Here is a 24,790-nt window from a genome sequence, read left to right on the forward strand (position 1 = left end):
ATAAGAGGAGTTTACCTCAATATAGTACCTAGAACACTTCCGTATGATACCCTCCAGAAATTAAACCGGAAAAATCGACAACTTACCGGTACATTAGAGTAAAATATAAATAATTAAATAATCAATTTAACACAATTCAAATCAATTTAAAACAATTAAAAATCAAATTGATTTTTAATTATTTATATTTTACTCTAATGTACCGGTAAGTTGTAGATTTCTTCGTTTTTTCCGGTTTAATTTCTGGAGGGTATCATACGGAAGTGTTCTACGTATTATATTGAGGTAAACTCCTCTTATTATTTTACTAGTATTATTTTTGAACATAAACTGTCTAGATTATTTGGGCAGAATAGCCATCCCAGTTCGTCTTTTTTTAAACTCCCAAGTGGATTGCTGATCAGGATTTTGAGTTACCCATTTGTAATGAGCAAATAATTGGAAAGTGATCACTGTTAAATGGATCAGTTAATATCGACCAAGTCATGATTGGAAAGATGGATGGTGAACAAATTGACAAGTCAACACAGAAGTAGATCCTGTAGTTAGGTGGAAATAGGTGGCAGATTCAGAGTTCAGTAAATTAAGATCATTATTATTCATAAACTGTTCAATCAATTTGCCTCTTGTGTTCATTGTGGTGGAACCCCACAATGGATGGTGGCCATTAAAATCACTGAAAAGAACAAATTTGGGAGTTGTGTAATGAGGTTGTCAAATTCTGAATGGGGAAATGGTAGAGATAGTGGAATATAAATGGAAACAAGGGATATTTCAGTTACCCTTGTATTGCAGTGGGTATTTCAGTTACCCTTGTAACTGAAATACCCACTGCAATACAAGCTGCCACAGCTTCTAGGGTAGTTTTTAATTGGATGGGCCTGGATGGTATGTTAGAATTAATAAGAATAGCTACTCCTTCATGGGCAGGAGACTCTGAGCTCCCATCCTGTCTGTACATTATATAATTTGAGAATTTTGGCAAAATGTGCAGTGAAAATAATGTTTCCTGTAGGCATACATCTATGGGATTGAGCTGATTGAGTAAATCCTTTAAGTCATCAGAATGACTGCTTAGTCCTCTGCAATTCCATTGTATGATGTTGTGTATTATTTAGGTTTAGATTAGGATGATTCATTTGACTGCTTTTTGTATGAAGGCCATTGTTTTCATTCTTTTTTTTTTGGGAAGATGGGGTGTACAGCATCCATATTGTCATCTGCATGAAGTTCTAATACAGGTTCCTCGTAATCTGATGTATGTCCACTTCCATACTGTTGGTGAGCGATTTGATTTTCTTGCTGTCGTTAGTAGTTTTCAATTTTTCACTATCATGCGAGATTGCTGGAGTATCAGTGGGGACACTAACTGCAGTGTTAGTTGCTTCACTGGTTTTAGTTTTAGGAGTATCTTTTCCAGAGGCTGATAAAGATGCTTTACCGCACTTTGCTAGAGAGGTTTTGAGTGGTATTGACACATCTATTTGAATTGCAGTTGAAAGACAGCATCAGGTGCAAGATGCTCAGGATAGACTACACATGTTCAACATAATTTGTCTGCGTGCATCAGGATATGTGACTTTATGCTCTATTTTGTATTTTTGAATTTTCTTTCCGGTTTTCCACATAACACATGATTTAGAAAAAGCAGAGTTGCTTCCTTTGCAGTTGGGACAATTGGGAGCTGAGGCTGACAATGTGCTTGTGTATGATCCTTTGATACAGGACAGATTGCATCACCTCTGCATGGCTGCTGAGAGTGGCCATATTTCTGGCATTAAAAACAATGAAGAGGATTCAGGAGGTACAGCCAAATTCAGCAGTTTAAATATCTAGCTTTTACTGTAGATGGCAAGTCAGTGGTGCTGAAAGTTAAAATGATGGATCGAGTTGGAATAAGATTTCCATCTTTTTTAATCATTTGTTTTGCACTGATTACATTAGTACTTATTACACTGATTACTAAGTTCCTGAACTAATTCCTCCACAGACACTGCAAGTAGGTCCCACCCCTGTGATGACACCTTTTGATGAATTTACAGTATTGTGGGGAATAACAGATACTGGCAGTCCACCAAAATTGTCTTTAATAGCCACTCAGAATGTTTGGAGGTGACTGTTTCAACTAAGTCTCCAGATTGAAGTCAATTCACCATTTTTGGTGATCCAGCAACAGATTCCAAATACAAGGGGGTGATCATTTAATTTGCAGACAGGTGAAAGATTTTAAGTTTACTGTGCAAACTTTCCATAGGTACTGTCGGAGGCACTTTCCCTGATCACTACTGAGCATACTGTGTGCACATGCCGGTACTTGTTGAGCTAGTGTTGCATTAGAGAGTTTTTTTAGATGAATGTCACTTCAAAACAATCATACATGTGTATGATCATTTTGAAGCATCATGTCGGACATACAGATTATTATGTGATTCATTATTGTGTCAGACGGGACTTAAATGCATCAGAAACAGTTAAAGAGATGAATGAAGCATGTGGTAATGAAGTGGTTTCTACATTAAGACAATGCCAGGCCCCAAATGGCTTATAATGTGCAGGCAGTGATCACTGCCACAGATGACGTGGTTCTGCCAAATCCCCCTTATTCACCAAACTTAGCCCCATGTGATTTCTTCCTGTTTCCATGTCTGAAGAAAGCTCTGAAAGGCAAATGGTTCGCGTCCAATACAACGATGCTCGCAGAGCCACAACCGAAGCACAGTCTTTTGAAAAATGGCTTGCAAGAAGCATTTAAGAGTGCGTACAATGGTGGCAAAGGTGTATAAAGTTCAAGGGGAAATCGATAGAAGATTCAGATGATGGCAATTAAGATAAGATCTTGCATCAGTCTGTAATTAAATGATCACCCCTCATATTTTTGGATCATAAATGTTTTTTTTTTTTTTTTTTTTGGTAGTTGTTGGCGCATCGGCTTCTGTGGCCATAGTGCACCTTCCAAGGTTTTTGCAGTACTTTGATCCAAGCCCGAGGCGGGATTCGAACCCGCGACCTTTGGGTTGCCAGTCATAAATGGTGATAACTTGCCCACAGGCAGAGTGGACAGAGAGTATACCAGAACGTCGTAGTAGTAGTAGTAGTGGCATGTGATGCAAGAAAGCATGTATATGAGCTTATGCAGCATCAGCCAAAAAAAAAAAAAAAAAAAAAACACACCATTCCCTCCAAATGCCTGTCCAGTTCCTCCTTAAATTTATTCAACCTATCAACTTCCACAACCACAGATGGAAGTTTGTTCCAGCAGTTAACCACCCGCTGGCTAAAGGCAAATTTCCGCACATCTATTCTACATCTGTCTTTTCCTAATTTGAATTTATGCCCCCTTAGGTTCGTAATCTGAACAAGTGGAAGGATCTCATCAGAATTCAGCATGCTCAACCCATTCAAGGCCTTATACACCTCAATCAGATCACCAGATCTCCGCGCAGGTGCCTAGTCTCCAGCCACTGCAATTTGCAGAACTTAAGCCTCTCTTGGTAAGAGGATCCCTTCATTCCCCTCACCAATCTTGTTGCCCTTCTCTATACACGTTCAAGTAAATCTACATCCTTCCTAAAATGAGGCCTCCAGACCTGTACGCAGTACTCAAGGCGTGGCCTGACCATTGCCTTATACAGAGGGATAATCACCTCCTTTTCCCTGCTAGCAAAATTCCTATATATCATTGACAAAACCCCATGACCTGCCATGGCAGCCTGTCTGCATTGCTCAGAAAACTCCATATCTGCCTGCACAATTACTCCCAGGTCTTTTTCATTTTCTACCACCTTAAGTGTAGTACCACACAGTTGGTACGTTTCTCTGGGGTTACTTCTACCCATATGCAGTACTTTGCATTTGTCAAGGTTAAATTCCAGTTGCCACTTCTTAGCCCATCTGCCCAAATTATCTAGATCTTAAATGCATCAGAAACAGTTAAAGAGATGAATGAAGTGGTTTCTACATTAAGACAATGCCATGAAAGAAAAAGATGGCTCTTGATGGCTCTAAAGAAAAAGATGGCTCGAGTTTGATGGCTCTAAAAGGAGCATAGTTGCTCCTTTTAGCAGCCTTGGGAGAGGGATTTTCTTCTCCCAGGTTACCAGCCCTGCCACAAGGAGACAGGAGGGTGCCAACCAGTGACCAAGCAATCATAGAGTAGGAGAGAGAGAGAAGTAAGTTGCCAATGAAACTAACAGTAACGCTGCAAGAGGGGTTAGTAATGTTACTAGCGAGTGTAGAAGTGACACTGCTAGCAGGGGAAGGCAGTAACGTTATGAGTGGGCAGAGGAGGGTTTATGAAGCACTAATACTTGCCCTAGGAAAAACACTAGAAAATCGCACTTGACGTTGCATGGGAACTATCACTTGGCGCCGTATCAATTGAGAGCAGATTTTCTTAAAGATTGGATGCAGCACTGGTCTATTCTGTAAGGCGCTGATCACAGTGAGTGAGTCTGCATATATTATGCATTTGGTATTAGAAGTGAGTTCAGTATTTTCCAATGATAATTTAATTGCCAAGAGCTGAGCAGTGAAAATGCTACATTCAACAGGTCAAATTAAAATTGTGTATGTTAACTGCATGGAGTTCCCTAATGTTCAAATTGGTTAATGATTATCTTCCCCATTTGTGGAAGTAATCGCCAGAGGATGGAAGCAGGAATCCAATATAGGTGGCTGCATTATCTGTTTCTTGATGTTTTTTGCAGAGGTGTATTTCCCACTTTTCCTCCAACTCATGTAGCCTTAGACCAACATGTTTGGTTGGCTTCAGGTTTATTTCTGTAGTAGTAGGTAACCCACCATGGATGAAAAACGGTATGGCCAAATAGGATAAAAGGGAGATGATTTTAGCTACATAATTCACTAATAGCATTTTAATTCACAGAAATAATGGTATTTTGAGCTTTAACATAGAGACTGTGAACTGGGGATGTTCTGAGGCACCCAGGGCAATCCTGAACGCATTATATTAAATCAAATTGATCCACCTTGGTGCACTTTCCCTAACAGAATCATACGCACGAGCACCAGTCAAAACAGGATTAGAGATCAATGTAAATGAAGAAGGGTGATGCAATCTGCACCCATAATGTCGATGAGATTATTCAGAGTAGGTTTACTTTCTTTAAACAGGTAATTCACATACATTTTATATGCTGCAAAAGTTAAGCTTGCTGGCCAGGATTTATGCATAAACCAGATGCTGTATGCTCTTCTAAGTGCATACCCTCATGAAATATATTATGCATGTTATAACACAACATTCATAGCAAAACTCATAACATGCATGCCCTTCTAAAATGCATTCTGATCCTGAATGGATCAGGATGCATTTTCTGCTTCCTACAGAAACGTATTACAACATTTTTTTTGTTAGACAGACGGTACCCATTATTATTCTTCCATAGAAGCAGTTTATTCAATGCAAGTTGAAGTTGCCAATCTACAGCAAGCATGTTCTGAGATTGGCATGAAATAGTAAGTTGGTCTGCATAGAGGTGTATGTGCACAGTACAGGAACTCCCTGACTTATGTAAGGATTGTGTTCCATGGCATGCTACATAAGTTGGAATATCCCCCATGCATGTGCAGCACTCGCAACTGTGCTCGCTGAATTGACTGAATCAAAAAAGAAATGTTCAACGAACATGTAAATAGAATTATTTATTGTATTTATTCAATTTTTTATCTCATGTGCAGGAAAAATGAGAAAAGCGTGCAATTTAAAAAATTTCAAAATTATAAAATTACAAAAAAAAAAGGAGCCAGACATAACGTCGGTAAGTTTTACCTCTCGAGCATTGTTGGCAGAATCGACGTCTTCAGCTCATAAGTACACCGCTACAGAGGTTGAGGGCTGTGGAGATTTAGAAGGGGTCGGCTGCTCAACCTTACGAAAGAACATATTAATGGATGACTGGACGGTAGCTTTTTTCTTTTCATTGTAGATTTCTTTGTAGCAAGCAAGCATATCATTCACCCCTCTGTTAACTTTTAAGAACTGTTCACTATCAGGATCCATCTTCTCAAACCTCGCCATTGCCGATGCAATTTCATGAAATGCCACATTGCCATTTCTCTGGTGATGAAGAGTCTTGGCTCCTCATTTGGTTCATGTTGAGCTTCGTCAGCATTTTCTTCTTTCAATATCGCTGCCTGCAAGTCAATAAGTTCTTCATTAGATAATTCCTTCTCTTCTTCTTCTATTAACTCCTCTATGTCTTTGGCAACAACCTCCTACTGAAGTAGCTCTGCAACCTTTACAATCTTATCTATAACCTCTTCATATGATTCGTCATTTTCAAATCCTTCGAAGCCTTTTATGTGCCGTGGACATATTTTCTTACATACGCCATTTAAACAACTTTTAGTAATTTCCACCCAGGCCTTATTAATATTTAAGATGGCGTGGTAAATACTGTAAGATTTCTCATCTTAATTTTTCTCATCTACTGCAGACAATGCCTGAGCAAATGTTGTGCGTAAATAGTATGCTTTTAAATTTGAAATAACACCCTGATCCATAGGCTGGAAGAGTGAAGTCACGTTTGGCAGTAGAAATGACTCTCACATTTGAATATAAAAGTGGCACTGAGCACAGATCCTTGTGGCATGCCTTCTTACTGAAAAATCACTGTGAAAGAGCATTTTGATATGCTGAAATATTCTACTGTGTCAATTTGGATAAAATAGTGGTAGGTTGCCTCATAGTCCAAGAGTATGTAGGTTATGAATTATGCCATATCTCCAGGTAGTATCAAAAGCTTTCTGTATATTAACACAGACCATTACCAAGTGATCCATCTATTGAATGTATTAGAATATGCAATTCTGCTTTGACCATAAGGTCTAGGGGAGCACCTATTTGGACCTTGTGGAATGTGCTTATTGATTAATGTTCAACAAATTCTGATTTAAGATACCATATCAGGCAGGTAAGAATCATCTTTTCCATGAGTTTTACTAAGACAGCCGGTAAGTAAGACTGGCCAGTAGTTGTGTGGATCTGAGTGGTCATTTCCAGACTTCGGAGATGCTAGCACATTTAAATGGTGCCATGAACTAGGATAAGTGTTCTCCAGGATTATTTGATTGTAGAAATACAGAATAAGCTATAATGTCTTGTCTTCCAAGTGTTGCAACATTAGACAGATTATCCCATCAGGACCAGTAGCACTATTGTGAGATCTATTGATAAAATTTTTTACTTTGCATATCATGAAGGCCTAGTTAAAAGCACGACAATAGTGTGCATGAAGACTAACTTTCTGTTTTTCGGCTATGGATTTTTTTGGAAAGATGGGCTATATATGCTGATACTTAGGAGAAAGCAGTACCAAGAGAATTTGCAATATATATCTAGTGGAGAGTATAATTCCTTCTCATTATAGTTAAAAATCAGAATTTTTCCATTAAGTTTTCCAATCTTATACCATATTAATTTGGAGTCAGAGTCTTTAGTGATCACTGAGGCAAAGTAAATGCAACAGTTGTCACATTTAGCTTGCTTTCTAAAACAATGTACTATAGCTCTGAGTATCTTACCTTTTGTTCTGTTACTGTCTGTTATCTTTTGTTCTATTTTGTATTTGTTTTTCTGTTTCCATTGCTCACATGCTCTGGAATAGACCAGATGGTCACCTTTATAGTTTGGAAATTTTGCAATTTGGGGAGTTACAGTCAGTTTCTGCATGGTCTTAGAACGATGATTGGGACAAACAGGAACCCCTCAACAAGCAGTTTGACAGTGCCATATTTGGCATTTGTAGCAAGGTTGATGCCACCAAGTGATCAAGGAGCAGTTAGAAGTTACTAAGGTTAGTTGGGTTATTAAAATAATAAGAATAAGAAGAAAAAGACAAGTAACTTTTCTAAGTTTCTAAAAATACCACCCTTTCTAATAAGTATCCATTTTGTGGTACAACCTTTTGATTCAGTAGTTCCTGGACGATTTCTTCCTCTGTGACAGGTCCCATTCAGAGACGACACCTTTGGAGAGGTCAAAAGTTGCATGAGGAGTTACTGTACAGGGATTCCACCAAAAGATGAATATTGAGGAGCACTTCTGATTGTTTGTTGTTTCCAATTTCAACAAGTAAATCTCCAAGTTGGAGTCTCATGACCACCTTCGGCGAATCAGCAGCATTTTCTGGACACTTTTGAATAAGAAAAGGTGACAGTTTACTGACTGGATGATTCAATAACAAATGGAATATCAAAAATGATGGACAATCTTGTTAAAGATGGCTGATTTTTAATCTCTTAAGACTAGAAGCGTCACGATTAATTTTTAATCTCTTAAGATTAGAAGCGTCACGATTAATTTTTAATCTCTTAGGATTAAAGGGATCATGATTGGGCTTATATATATAAAGACAGTTGGGGCTCGAAGGCTCAAGTGGTGGAATGCATCACAGTCCATGGCTTGCTCCTTTTTGACCAAAGGGATTAACTCTACCATCAGCTTTCCAGCCCACCAGATGGAGGCAAGAGTTGTGCTGCCAAGTGACCAAGGGGCAGTTAGAAGTTAGTAAGGATCATTTGAATAATAAGAATAAGAAAAAGACAGGTAACTTTTCTAAGACAACTACCTGTAGAAAAATACTAGTTAAGTAAATAAACAGCACTATAAATGAAAAGAATTAAATAGGAATTTGAAGCACTCTATGAGATCACTATGTCGCTTGATCACTTGAGGAGAATGCTTAGCACTCAGGGCTGTGATGATGTTAACAATAGTAATAATCACAGTGTGGCAGTGTATAGTTGTCTGAATTAAAATGATTAAAATATTGCACTAACATTGGAAATAATGCTGGAAAGCACAGTAATAATATTAAGGTACTTAAACTGGTAAAGATCTAAATCTATGAAATGCAGACTTTACACACATGAAATAAAGCTACAGGATCACATAATAATATAAACCAATAAGAAAGAGCCAGAATATTACCTTCATTTCAACCAATGTATTAGGAAGGTGGCGATCTTTAAGTAAAGCTATAGATCCTTGCATCCATTTATGAAGGTTACTTGCAAGATCCCGATACTCTTCCACTTTTCGAAAGCTTTCCTCCTAAACATGATAAAATTTTATGTAGATTACATGCTGCATAGAAATAAAGAATAATTTAACAACAGAAATTAGTAATCTTTAAAAAAAATTCAAACTAAATAGATAAACCTGGATATGGTACTGCATGCCATATCCAAGTTCACTGAAAAATTAGCATGTCCAGAATTTTAAAGAATCAGGATCAGGGACGATAGACATTCCATTCAGGAAGCATTAGTCTCTTTGGTTTGGAAAGATTGACACAGGTTGACACAAAATTCATGGAAGACAGATTCACAGTTTTAATTGGTGGAAAGTTTCATAGGCCATGGATTACTCCTTTTGGCCTTGGGGGTTAGCTTTACTACCCAGATTTTCTGCCTCAAAAAGGGAAAGCAGAGACAGTGTTACAAGTAGCTGAGTTTGTTGTATATTAGAATTATTAGAAAAAGAAACAGAAAGGAACTCTGCTTAGCACCTATAGTGCAAAACAGCTACTCTGAATTATCAAATTAAAAAAGTATATTTACAATAAAAAAATTAAAAAAAAGAATCTATGCATGCAGGAAAATATTCATAGAGTGAATGCTCAGGGGAATGCACAGGCATTTTATGTTTTTATTTTTTTTTATGAAACCCCCCTTTCCCCAAAAAACAAAAAATATTAGAACCTGCAGTACATAGTACCACATAAGTTGAAAGTTGACATTAGACTTCAGTTTCTGTAGATTGTAATTTTCAGGAAATACATATGAAGGAAAGTTGTCATTCTAGAAAATTTAAGTAGAAGGGATAAACGAGGAAGAGAAAAACTTGGTTCTGTGAGTTTGGAATTGGACATACTAAACACATGTCCAGAACAGTTTGGAGGAGAGTGGAAGAATTACAGATGTCAATTCAGAAGAATGGTGCCCAAGGAAGTATCTACCAAAATAGTATGCAACAGAAATTGAATGTCTATGAGACAGAGTGGAGAGACCTTGTAAGAGATGGTTGATTAATTAAAATGAGCACCCTCTTTTATAATGGAGTCCAGAATTTAATGGTGGTTTTGGAAGCATCACCCAATATGTGGAAGCAAAATTTCATGATAGGGTGAATTTGCAAAGCAAGTAGTTGTTTAGAATAAAAGTAATGCCAAGAGCAAAAAAGAAAACTCAGATTTCTTGATGAAGAAGCAGCAACAGTTGTGATGTGCTTATGTCAAGAGAGAGACCGAAAACCAACGCAATCCCTAACAGATATATGAACCCATCTAAAAATCAGAGTATTATGAAAGATGAGTATAGGGGTAGTCAACTGTTTTGCACGAGAAATAAGACAGGATTGAGTTTAAAAAGAATTGAAATTGACTAAGCTTTCTTTGCCCAATTGGAGAATTACATAGAGATTGGTCATTTAACGTACTGGTGGTGGATACTTGAGAAATTGAAACGGTTTTGTGCATGGAAAAAACTTTTAAATAACTACAGTCAGTTCTACTATAATGCGCATCTGAGCAATGTGAATTTGCTCCAACATGATTGATATAATACGAACCAATGCAAGTATAATGCGATTTTCATGTTGGCTCATGAACAATTTTGTCTGCGAGTAACAGTAGGCAAACGCAAAACCTGGCACCAAGCTGAACATAGCAACCTATGCAGAAATTCATGAAAGTTTATGAGGCTTAAAAAAAGTCAAATATGTGAGAACTATATTTCCCATTTACTCTAACTGTACTGGTCAGAGACACACTATTGTCATTTGTTGTATTCATAAGATAACAGGTGATATTGTAGGCTGACTCGTTTTTTCAGGAGCTCACATTTTTCTATTCAAACAAAAATCTAAGCTTTCTAATACTTCTCATCATTACATGGTTCATTCCAGTTCGGAAATATTTATTTTCCAATTTCAATACAACACATTGCCTTTATTTCTTTGTTGGAGTAGTCTTTTAATGGTGTGCTGTACAAGGGAGGTGCCCCCTTTCAACTTCACAAATAAACTCCTCTGTTTGAAACCTCATATTCCAATAAACAAATCAACTCCATGCAAATGTGTATGGGTATGTCCTAGTATGAAGAGTGGCTCCTAGACATAAGCCCATCTCCACCTATTGCTCCTGTGATAGCTCAGAACCTCTGCAAAAGAGGCCTAAAAAAAAGTGTTGTGTCAAGCAATTTCTTTTACTTTTTTACTTTTGTACTTTATTTTACTTTTGCCACTAAGAGCCTTAAACACCTCCATCAAGTCTCCTTTAACTTCACTGTAATAACTTACATCACAGCTAATATAGCAGTGCATCAATTAATATATCAAACCATATCATAACATATGTCATATTTTAACTAATGCACCACGTTTTGTGTGGCAGTGATTATGCAATATGCATACATGTGTTCACATACATTATCCCAGGGCCATAGTGAGCCAAAACAGCGATACATCAGAGAAGTAAATCAATAGCAAAAAACAACCAATTACCGTTCTACTAGGTACAGGAAATATCTTTTGTCAGTTCACAGGTGACCAGTAAGAATGTTGTTGCTTACAGCTTACCATGATTTCTTTCTGTCAAGTTTCTTTTATGATGTAACCTTTGCAGAAGTAGATTTAATGTATGGCTAATTATTAATATTATTTATCTAAATTTCAAAATTTATTATTATTATTACAATTTTTGTCAGTGATTAAGTAGTTTTGTTTTCTATTCATTACTACATCCTGTATAGTTAAGCCTTTTGATGAACACATCAGAACAAACAGTTTCATATCTAAATGTTTGTTTCATTCAATTTTTAGTATTTTTTACTTTACTTTGCATGAACATAATTTTTATATGCATTTTTGTGTAATAGATTCTGAAAATTTGCTTGCAATAAAATATTTTTATTGTGGTAACCAAATTACCAGTACCATTACAAATTACCATAACATTACCATTTCACTTACAACTCTCAGAATTACCTTTTAATGTTGTTACTGATTTGGAAGGGTAAAGTGGTGGCCAAAAATCACCATCAGCACATCAGGAATAGGAAGTTTTTCAGACAGCTGGCTATAGTCAAGTGACCATAGAATGCTTATTCACTGATTGATTCATTCAGGTGCATGCATTTGAATTCATATGCCTCTACGGAAAAGGTTTTCACTATGTATTCTGTGGCTGCTGTAACAATGAAGTTAACATCACCCTTTTGCAATAAATTTTATAACTCCACAAAACAGCACTGCAATATGCCTTAAAAAGATATAAGCTGTTAAAAATAAAGAATATCCAGCAAGGATTTACATATGCAAATATATGCCAAGGGGTCATATTTAGTAAGTATGGGATTGGCAAACCCAGAGTCCTGAGCTGGATATCATCACTCTTCTCTTTCTTGGTGATTCCCTTCTACCTATCTCTATCTCTCTCTCTATCTCTCTCTCTCTCTCTCTCTCTCAGGGTAATTCTTTTTTTTTTTTTTTTTTTTTCCCCTCTTCTTCTTCTGCTGGTGCAGCAAAAGCCGCAGGCTTCCTTGCACCATTAGCATTTTAGCATTACTAGAGGCATATGATGCAACAAAGCAAGATTATGCAGCATCAACCAAAAAAAAATAAATAAAAAAATGCTCCCATTTCACCCCTCCATTCATTCCAAATACCTGACCAGCACAGCCTTAAATTTATTTAGGCAATCAACTTCTACAACAAAATATGGAAGTCTATTCCACTAACCAACTACCCGCTGGCTAAAGGCAAACTAATTTATTTTCTATTCATCCACACATCTATCCTACAACTGGCTTTCCTCAATTTGAATTTATGCCCTCCCAGGCTATTATTCTGAGCAAGAGGAAGAATCCCATCAGAATTGAGCATGCTCAAACCATTCAAGGCTTTATACACCTCAATAAGATCACCTCGCAGGTGTCTAGTCTCCAGACACTGTAATCTACAAAACTTAAGCTTTTCTTCGTAAGAGCAACCCTTTGTTCCATTCACAAATCTTGCTGCCCTTCTCTGTACTCGTTTCAACAGCTCAATAGCCTTCTTAAAATGAGGCCTCCAGACCTGTATACAGTACTTAAGGTGTGGCCTGACCATTGCCTTATACAAGAGGATAATCACCTCCTTATCCCTGCTAGAAAAATTCATGTATATCATTGACAAGACACCATGAGCTACTCTTGCAGACCATCTGCACTGCTCAGAAAACTTAATATCTGCCTGTACAATTACCCCCAGGTCCTTTTCATTCTCTACCACTGTCAGTGTAGTACCACAGAATTGATACGTTATTCTGGGGTTACTAATTCCCATATGTAGTATTTTACATTTGTCAATGTTAAACTTCATTTGTCACCTCTCAGACCATCTGCTCAACTTTACTAGATCTGGTTACAGCAGCGTACTGTCATTAGTGTCCTTAACAACCCTGCCAACCTTCGTATCGTTTGCAAACTTGGACATTAAGTTTCATATACCATCATCACTATCATTTATAAATACAGAAAACATCACTGGACCAAACACTGAACCCTGAGGGACTCCACTAATAACATTAATCCACGATGTGCAGTGTCCATTGATTACCACTCTCTGTCTTCTCCCACTCAACCATCCCTTTATCCATAGCAGCAATTTGCCTCCAATGGCACACTGCACCGCTTTGTTCAGCAGTCTTCCATGTGCAACAGAATAAAAAGCTTTTATAAGATTGAAATATATGATATCAAAGTTATTCCCTGCATCCAGTTCCTTTGTGACCACATCACAGTATCCAATCAAATTGGTCAGGCAAGACTTTCCCTTAACAAAACCACGATGTGTCTCAGCTAAAACTGAATTCTTGACTAGATGATCTTCCAGTGTTTCTTTAACCAGTGCCTCCATTAATTTTCCTGGAATGGAAGTTAAACACACAGGTCTATAATTACTTGTGTCAACCTTTGATCCTCCTTTGTGAATTGTGGTGACATTTGCACATCTCCAGTCCATGGGTATCTCCCCTGAGTCCAAGGAAGCTGCCATTATTATGGCTAAGGGTTTGCTTACTTCCTTTGCTGCCTCCTTTTATACAACCGGATAGATATCATCCACCCCGAGTTCCTTTTTTATGTTTATTTTCAACAATTTCTCCTCCACTTTCCTCTCAGTTATTACAAAATCATCTAGCTCACTGCCAGAGTTGAATTCACCTCTGGCATTCGCCTTCCTGAATAACTCCTCATGTGTGAATGTAGATGCAAAATACTCATTTAGTTTGTTAGCCGCCTGAGCAGAATCATCAACAGTAGAACCATCAATATCCAGTGGACCAATCTGATTCATCCCTTTCCTTCTAGATTTTACATAGGTAAAGAACTCTTTGCTGTTTGCTTTTCTTTGCATCAGTTGCCAAAGATTACTCATAATCCGCCTTTGCCTGCCTAATCTCCTTTGTCACTTGGTTACAGACCAGCTTATATCTCTCATAAGCTTCCATGTCAACCATTAATTTATATGTATCCCATACATTTTTCTTCTCTGCCATATGTCTCATTAGTTCATCTGACATCTATTTAGGCCTAAACCATGAACATTATTTCTTAGTTGGCATGTAAAGCCTAGTAGCTTCCAAGATAAATTCTTTGAATGCCTCCCAATTTAAATTTGCTGTTGGTAACATCATCAGTTGGTCCCACTGTATAGAATTTCAATACTGTCTCAGACCACCGTAGTCGCCTTTACAAAAGCAAAAATCCTTCCCTTTACCTCTGATAGTAGTACCTCTTTGAGTAAATCCTACTTCAGCACACTGTAATCACTGTCACCTAGTGATTACCTTATCTGCAGATTCTTAATGCATGAAGAATCACTACTAATAATCAGATCAAGAGTATTACTCCCTCTAGTTGCCTCACGAACATGCTGATGTAGAAAACAATCATTTAATAAATCCACAAAAGCCTTGCTAGTGTGTGAGTGACCAACCCACAAATTCCGGTCAATATCCGGGAAATTAAAATCCCCCATTATAGGATTCTCTGATTTACTGGCCTGCTCTATTTCCCTGTACATTTTCTTATTATACTCATCAGAGTCATTAGGCCTCTAGCACAATCCTACTCTTGATTTTGATCTCCCAGTGCTTATGGCACACCAAACTGACTCGAAACTGCTCCGTCCAGCGATGTCCACTGAGTTCACTTCCTTGGATTTTATGTGTTTCTTAACTAAAAGCATAACCCCTTCTCCCTTCCTATCCTTCCTGTACACATTGTACTCCACAAATTCCAGTTCTGCATTCCTTATATCTGTGTGACACTACATCTCTGATATCCCAACAATATCTGCCTTTGATGTTTTGAGCAACACCTCAAATTCATCAAATTTATTTACCAAACCCCTAGCATTGGTGTATATACAAGTATACATGCACCTGTTCCTATTCTTAGCTATTCCTGTTCCTATTCTTACCCTAACACAACCCATGTGTTTACTTGTACCGCAATGACTCCCAGCAGTCTCTGAAATACCCTACATCTTGTTTTCCAGGCTGCCTCTCATTTCAATAGAAACAGTGCAAGAATCACTTTCACCTCTGCCAGTGGCTACTATTAATCTATTAGTCCTTGTATCCCCCATGCTAGCAGTTTTCCGACCCACCTAACCCTGCCTCAATAGCATCAAGAAATATTCTTGCACCCTTTCTATATAAGTGTATCCCATCCCTGTAGAACAGTCTCTCCTGTTAACAAGTACAGACCAGGCTGAAAAAAATTCTACCCCTTGAGCCTTACACAATCTTTCCAGGGCCAAATTGATCGACAAGGCTCTCATCATATACTCCCTCCTATCTTGTCTGGGAAGAATTGCAGATACTTTCAAATTCAACCATAATTCACAGATTTTTTCAACAGTGACATGTACTTGTTAAGTAATTCCACCGGTCTCTTACTCTTAATATCATTAGTGCCAATGTGTACAACAATATCACCTTTTGTGCCCTTAAAAGATGATATCTGCTCTATAACGTCATCAACCTTTGCCCCTGACAGACATACCCTGGTGGCGCCTCCGTAGCCAGGTGGGCATGAGTGGCAGTGCATAGCAAACGCTTCTTGATTAGACAGGGGTTTGAGCCCTTGACCACCAAATATGGAGGATGCGGAAAGGTAAGGGAATGACCACCGCATATCCCCGGAGTAATATGGTTTTAGTTGCTAATGTTCCTAAAAACCAAAAAACAACAATAACACAACATACCCTGGTCCTGTTCCACCTATCCTTTTTACATACCATATTCCCCATTTCCCAGACAATAGAGTCACCAACAACTACTAGTTCCTGTGGGACCAGTGCATTCTGCCTTGGGAGTTGCCGCTGTGTTGCCTGATGATCAAGTGCAAGCTCTGGCATTGATGTGGGCAGCTGAGAGCCTGTTGGGCTTGTCAATTTAGATCCTTCGAGGGCATCCACCCTGTCCTTCAAGCTCTCATATAGGCCCATAACACTCAGTTGTCACCTGATTTCCTCACACTCCTTACATCATGCACACACAAAGACATTCCACTTGGCAATATGATGTCCTGTACCTGACTGTCCACAAACATCAAGCAAGCAGTGCATTTTAAAAGGCTGTTATTCAGAGGGCAACAACCCCCCCCCCCTCAGTTCTCCCCTAAGCCATAGAACTCCCATTAGCTTGAGCCTTTTGCTTTGCTGCTCTGGTCTGAGTCATGATTTCAATTCAATTTCAATTTCATTACAGAATTATAACCCTAAACTTATATCCCAACGCAGTTATAACACTATATATCTATATATTTTTTTTTCAATATTGAGTATATTCTCCGAGTTTCATTATATAACTTCCGTATCAAGTTATGTATTAATTAATAATGTTATGTTTGTAAAAATCTAAGTCGTTATATGTATATAGTTAAAAAGTACAATTTAATTGACAATGAAGTTTAACAAGATTAATAAATTTTACTGATTAACTGATATATTATTTACTATACTATGCTATCTAGTACGGGATATAACGTTGTATCGTATAACAATGGCGGCAAGTTACGAACGGTAAATCTAGGAAACTAAGTATTAATTAACTTCCAAAATCTCACTGTCTCAATTCAGAATAAACCAAGGATCTTGACTAGGTTTATAAGCTACTTATAGAAAATAATTCAATATAACAATTAGTCAATAAAGTGGCTAAATATAGCTAAAAACTTTCCGTTCGCCGAAGCTGAAAAACTTGTAAAATACATGGATTGGATACCCTTACCGATACTCAATTGTACTACTGTACTGCTGTTTGGCGTGAATACTGTAACATAACTAATAGTTCAGAGGAATAGTAGTCTGATTGTGATAAATAAGCAGCTTGAAGGTTCGAATCACTTAGGCATATATATATTTTTTTTTTATTTTTTTTTGTTTTAGCTAAGAAATTTTAATTTTTAGTAAGGATATATATAGCTAATTTAAAACTGCGAACAGCATAGAGAAATTTTTTGTCTACATTCACAAATGAGGAATACTGTAAGGAAGTGAAGGCCAGAAGTTTATCAAACTCTAACACTAGCTAAATGATTTTGTAATAACTGAGTGCAAAGTGTAGGAGAAATTGCTGAAGTTAAATATAAGAAAGGCACCTTGGATGGATGGGATCTATCCAGTTATGTTAAAGGAGGCTGAAAAGGAAGTAAGCAAACCCTTAATCTGTAAGCATTGCTTTTGCTGATTTAATAACTGGACAGTACTTATATGTTAATTTAATACCTTTTGATTTAAAATGAATACTACAAAAAGGAGTAAAACATATCATTTTCATCAAGAGTGGGAACTAGAATACTTTTTTGTAACAGTGAAAGAAAATGTAGCTGTTTGATTTGCAATGCTTCCGTGGCTATACCAAAAAAAACGAAATTTAGAAAGGCACTTCAACGCACTCCATGATAAATACCAATTGGATCTTCTGGTGAATTAGAAGAACGTAAATCCAGATTATTCGCGCAACAAAATTTCTTTGTGACACCTAATTACAATCTAAAGCAGTAACTATAGCATCATTTAAAGTGAGTCATCTTCTTGCAAAATAATGCAAATCATTTTCTGGTGGTCAATTCATCAAAGACGCATTTTAAAAAAAAACAGATTCTCTTTTTGAAAATTTTAAGAACAAAAATGAAATTAAAAGTGCTCTTCAAGATCTGCAATTATCTTGAAATACTGTGTTACTACGCATCGAAAAAATTAGTAAAAATGTGAGCGAACAATTGCGTGCTCATATTGCTAATCGTGTGTCCTTTTCTTTACAACTGGATGAATCTACACATGTCGGTGATACAGCTCAGTTGCTCATTTTTATTTGTATGGTTTTCGATAATTTTGCCACTAGAGAAAACGAACTAGAGAATGAACTAGAAGTCTTGATATCTTTAACTTATTCAAACATTTTATTGAAAAAATTAAATTACCACTTTTTCAGCTCGTATCAGTAACAACAAATGGAGCTAAAGCAATGACGGGCATCTTAACGGATTCATCGCATTGTGCCAAAAGGATGATGAATTCCCAGATTGTTTGAGTTACCACTGTATCGTCCACCAACAAGTGTTAGCGAGCAAAAGATTAAATACTAAAAGTGTTATGGACATCGCTTTCAAAATCGTGAATTCCATCAGAGGACAATCTCTCCAAAGGAGGCTTTTCAAAATGCAACTTAATGAAAAAGAACCAGATCTGATATTACACACAGATGTGAGGTGGCTGAGTCGGAGAAAGTTTCTACAGAGATTTCGAAATTTACTCAATGAAATTAAAAAATTTGTTGATCAAAGTGGAGATGATTATCAGCAGCTACAAGATACGGAGTGATTGTGTGATCTGGCTTTTTTGGCAGATTTTACCAGTATATTAAGTGATCTGAATTTGGAATTACAAGGAAAAAATAAAAATGTGGCTGACATGATTAGTAGTATTTCTGCATATAAATATCAATTTTTGGCAATGGCTAAGGATCTCAAAGAAAAAAAAGTTTACCATTTTGCAAATATGCAAGATCAATTGCAAAAATATCCTGTTTTTGAATTTAATAGTCAGAAATATGTTTGTGAAATTGAGAATGTTGTGGACGATTTTGAAACCAGATTCAGTGATTTTAAAACAATTGAAGACATTATTCAATATATTTCTTATCCATTTAATGTCGACTTAAATATGGAACAAATTGCTGTGATTTTTCACATGGAGAAAATATTACTTGAAAATGGAATTATTACATTGTGAAACGATATCTTCCTAAAAGCCAGATAATCAGAAAAAGAGTTTTGGAAATATGTTTGCCGAGAGAAGTAACCAAATGTAAAAAAATGCAGTGAACTTTTAAATTCCTGTTTTGGTTCCACATATCTATGTGAATCGGCCTTTTCGTATTTGAAACAAACAAAGACGAAGAATCGCTGTGCTCTTACGGACTTGCATGCAGAAGATTCTTTACGATTGGCTTTATCACAGTATATCCCCGATTTTGAAAACTTGGCAGATGATATGAAAACACAAACTTCGCATAAATTAAAATTTTAAATACGTATGAATTTAAAATAATAATTTTGAATTGTATTGAATTTTAAAATTTATAAACAACATTTTTCAATATGTGTTGATTAACTTTTTTAACCTTGTGCAATTAAATTTTTGAGATGGTAGATCGCGGCCCATTTTGAAGGAAAAAAGTAGATCGCATCACAAATTAAGTTGGCCACCCCTGTTATAAGCTACTGAATTGGTGGCAAGAGTAACATCAATGTCACTCTCCCACATGGTACTACTAAAAGTTGGAGCCACCTCCGTAGCCACTGCTGCTCCTTCCTGTAGGTGGGAAGGAGCAGCAATGCGTAGCACACGCTTCTTGATTAGACCGGGGTTCAAGCCCGTCACCACCAAATACGGAGGATGCGGAAAGGTCAGGGAATGACCACCGCATATCGTGGAGCAATATGGCCTTAGTTGCTAATGACAACAACAACTAATTGTTGAAAGTTGGGAGGTTATTTGGTTGGTTTAGCATTTGAAAGGATGAGGTGGCTATATAGTCTGAAAGTGTGTGGAACCAAAGTTGGTAATCCTCCTATGAATCACAGCCTAAAAAATGTGCAACTTGTGCAATGTTTGCCAATCTTTCAGAACAACAAATGATGCAGCCAAGAGGGATGTCTTTGTTTGTTTGGGTGTGTTCGGTGCAGAGAGTGTGAAGAAATTAGGCACCAACACAACATTCTAATGGGCATTTATGAGAGTTTGACAAGTACGGTAGATGCCCTCAAAAGGAATTAAAATGGGGGGGGCATCAATTTGAAAGTTGAAAGTGTCTGCAATTCTAGCCAGACACAATAGGAGGGAGTACATAATAAGAACCTTGTCAATCAATTTGGCACTGGAGAGACTGTGCAAGGCTTATGGGGGTAGAATTTTTCTCAGCATGGTCTGTGCTTGTTAACAGGAGAGAATGTTTCTAAAGGGATGGGATACGCTTAAATAGAAGGGGTGCAATAATATTTGCTGATGCTATCAAGGTAGTTGGATCAGAAGGAATATGCAGACTACCAGATTAACAACAGCTGCACACACAGGTGAAAATGATTCTTGTTCTGCTTCTAATGAGACATGCAGCAAGGCTTGCTGGGGTAGGTCTTCATGGAATAAACAAATACATGGCCTGGATTAGGGTAACTAAGACTAAGAACAGGTACATGTATACTTGCATGTACACAAATGCTAGCGGCATAGTAAATAAATTTGATGAATTTGAACTACTGGTTACGTCATCAAAAGTGGACATTGTAGAGAGAGAGGAGATGTGGCGTAACTCAGACATAATGAATGCCGAATTTGAATATGGGGAGTACGATTTGTACAGAAAGGAAAAACAGCACAGGAGGGAGAGAGATTATTAGCATTAGTAAAGGCACATGATGCAAGAAAGTAAGCTTACATAGCATCAGCCAAAAAAAAAAAAAAAAACCCTTATTTCATCCATCCACTCACTACAAATGTTTGTCTAGTTCTGCCTTGAATCTATTTAAGCTGTCAACTTCTACAGTGACAGATGGAATTTTGTTCCAGCAATCAACCACCCGCTGGCTAAAGGCAAACTTACACACATTCATCTAACAACTGTCCTTCCTCAATTTGAATTTATGCCCTCTCGGGCAATTATTCTGAGCAAGAGGAAGAATCCCATCAGCATTGAGCATGCTGAAACCATTCAAGTCTTTATACACTTCAATCATATCACCTCGCAGGTGCCTAGTCTCCAGATATTCTCTGTACTCATTCCATCAGCTCTACATCCTTCTTAAAATGAGGCCTCCAGACCTGTATACAGTACTCAAGGTGTGGCAAGACCATTGCCTCATACAACTTCCTTATTCCTGCTAGAAAAATTCCTGTATGCACTTAGTTAGAAGCATGTTAAATCTAATTCAGTGAATCCGGTTGACATGGGTGGCTAGTGCAATGTTAAGTCAGTTTGGTGTGACATAAGCATTGGGAAAACAAAAATGAGAGTGGGAGTATGTTATAGGCCTACTGACTATGATGAATTATTAAAGTGGGCCAGTAAATCTGAATGTCTTATAATGGGGAATTTTAACATTCCAGATATTTGTAGATTGTTCACTCATACATTATCAAGATTGTTGTGGGTTTACCGGTTGACTATTTTCGACAGCAGCATGTTAGATCGGCAACAAGAGAAAGCAATCGATTCTCAGCATTGATTCTTCATGCAATAAAAATCAGCAAATAAAAGAACCACTAGATGGCACTGATCACTGTGTCAATACACAGTGATCAGTCCCAAATACACAGTGATCAGTGTTAGATCTTTACTAAAAGATTTAACAACCATCAAAGGTAAAGGGAAGAAGGGATTTTGCTTTCGTAAAGATGACTACAATGGTCTCAGATAGTTTTTAAATTCTATAGTGGGACCAACTGATGATATTATCCAACAGCAAATTCTAAATGGAAATATCAGGGAAATAATCACAGAAGCGACTAGCCATTTTAAATCAACTAATGGGTTGATCTAAAAAGACTTAAATCAGTTGATTTTAAATCAACTAATTTAGGTCTAGGCCTTCAAAATACTATTGAAGGCATAGACTTAAATGGAAGTCAGATGATTTAACAAGATTCTTGGCAGAGAAGAAAAATGCATGGAATGCATATAAATTATCAGGTAATCCAGAAGTGCATGATAGGCTATGGTCACGTGCGGTGGCGGTGCAAGAAAAAGGACATCACCTTTCCAATGGTGATGTCCTTTTTCATTTCATTCTTTCAGGTAAAGCACCTTTTTACATTTTTAATATCGCATATTGCTTGCCTTTGGCTCATTGCATATAGCTCTTTAACCATCACTGTTAAGATAATTCTCGTACAAGGCCAAGGATAGCCCAGGGCAACAGAAAGAGCTTAAATAACACAATAATTGGTGTCTGTTGCTATTTACAACCCATCCCCACCAGAGGTAACTAAGGGTGAGCATTGTGTTTCCTTCTCCTTCATAGTGACAATGGCTGAAGCTAGCAGATGCCCATTGAAAAAATTCGTAATGTATGTCTAAAAGCTGAGATTCTTACAATTAAATGTATTATTTGTGACCAGTTTTTTGGAGGCTGCTGCACATCCTTGAATATTAAAAAGCTTAGCAAAGCAAAGAAACAAAATTTTATTTGCCTTTCGTGTGCAAAACAACAAGTCAGCTCGAAAGACTCAACTGATCTGATAAACGCAGTTGAAGACTACAGAGCAAATTCAACTACAGAGCAAATTTTGTTTGAAGCAACGGAAACATCCCTCTCTTTCCACTAGGCTGCGGACCAAAACAACTCCTCCATACTCGAAGACTCAATTCAAGACATTCTTGGATGTGATGCTTGCCCAGAAAATTGCAGGCATGGAACACTAACGTCTCCACAATGCAGCAAGCTGAAACATCACCTCTAGTTACAGTTGCTAAAAATAAGCTTACAAAGATGCTCAGCGAGTTCATGGAATCTATCTTACAGCAGTTTAGTGCTGAGATCTCTGCAAACTTCTCTGACCAATTACTTCCCATCTATAAACTCATATCCGCCCTGCAAGAAGAAAACAACCTGCTTAAAGAGAAAAATCTCAAAATCCTACACAGTGTAAAGTGACTGGTAGAGAAGATGGATAGCCTGGAAAATCACACCCGCATGAAGAATAAAGGCTACAGGCCCCCTTTCTTCCCCTCAGTCATCCAGTGATCAACCAGGTGTAAAGATTAGCAAAGCAGTCGATTGCTCTCTGCATCGTGAGGTCAACTACACTCCCGCCACTCATAACAAAGCCAGTTGTCAGTCCAGCGGTTTGGCAAGTGCCACTCGGAATATACAGGAAAATGGAGCAGACAACTGTCAGAGCCCGGCTGCCTCAGAGGGTCCATCCCTCTCATGTCTGGAGATTCCTCATGTCCCATCATCATATCCTCCTCAACCTGCTTTCATTTCAATCACTGCTGAGTAAATCATCAGCGAAAACTTAAGAGAAAAAAACAGGACAGCAGAAGTATCCTACAGACTGCATGACCCCAGTTACAATAGTATTATGCATTCGCCTTTGCCAGAAACAAGTGGCAACACCTCGAATGGAACCCACACTACTGGTAATAATGTCTGGCAGTGTACAGCACCTTGCTTTACTAATCGGAAGAGTCGCGATACTAACGTTCGTAGCACATCCAACGGAGATTTGAATAGGCTGGCCAAATATAATATTACAGCTGTTCCTACACAAGAGAAGATCTTTATCTCCAGATTAGGCCCTGAAATGCAGCCCAGTAACATTAAAGACATGTAAAACTGAGTTTGGATTAACAGTGGAAGTTAAACAATTAAAGACAAGGCATCCTGCTTACGCCTCATTTGTTGTCACGTGCCCAATGGGACAGTCCTCGTTACTACTGAATTTTCAGGACTGGCCGGCAGGGTCACTTGTCAAACCACGCAGGGATAGATGGATGATAAGATCAAATAGCCCTTCTGAAACGTCACAGTAGCAACCAAATCCTCCCCATTCTCTGATACAGGGGACTGGCAGCCTGTGGTGTTTTTTCCAGAATGTTCGAAGCATTTCCAACAAGCTTCTCGCGCTACAAACCTGCATGATGATGGCTGATTTTGACTACATTTGCCTTGTTGAAACGTGGTTACGCAATAACAGATAACTAAACATTCTTGCTAATCCACTTAGATACAAATGTATTAGCACTGGAAGAACTGAAAAATGGGGTGGAGGAACCATGATCCTGTATAAATATCACTCCAAATTATCTGATTTGGAGAGGAACACCTCTCCAAATCAGATAATTTTGAAGCCTTTTTTCAATGGGAAAATAAAATTACAAATCTGCCTTATATACCTGCCTCCTGAGCACACCAGAGATTTAAGAAATGAACTCCTTGCATGGCTTACCATTTACCTCAATCCAGCTGTAGATATGATCCTTTTAGGAGATGTTAACATGACAATTCCAAAACATACCGACGCAAAAAGAAATCTTGACTCTATTCTTGCACAACTAAATCTGAAACAGCTGGTTACTCCAGCAACTGGAGGGAATCAGCAGTTAGATGTTGTCTATTACAATACACTCAGCATTAGATTAGCAGATAATTTGTTTTGCTTTAAGTCAGACCACAATTATGGGACAAAGGGGTGCTCTTACGAAGAAAGGCT

At 37.7% G+C, this 24,790-nt stretch overlaps 1 protein-coding gene across 1 annotated transcript in view; it reads right to left on the minus strand.

The window, feature by feature from the left end:
* shot (dystonin-like protein short stop) overlaps positions 1-24,790 on the minus strand; it is a 1,739,701-nt gene that overhangs the window by 1,655,748 nt on the left and 59,163 nt on the right. Inside the window, exon 5 of the mRNA XM_090380932.1 lies at positions 8,954-9,073. Coding sequence (XP_090237058.1) covers positions 8,954-9,073 — 120 coding nt within the window. The remainder of the gene's footprint in view (positions 1-8,953; positions 9,074-24,790) is intronic.

This window comes from Mastigoproctus giganteus, chromosome 9, assembly GCF_048544385.1.
Source record: "Mastigoproctus giganteus isolate SK-2022 chromosome 9, ASM4854438v1, whole genome shotgun sequence".
Classification (NCBI taxonomy): domain Eukaryota; kingdom Metazoa; phylum Arthropoda; class Arachnida; order Uropygi; family Thelyphonidae; genus Mastigoproctus; species Mastigoproctus giganteus.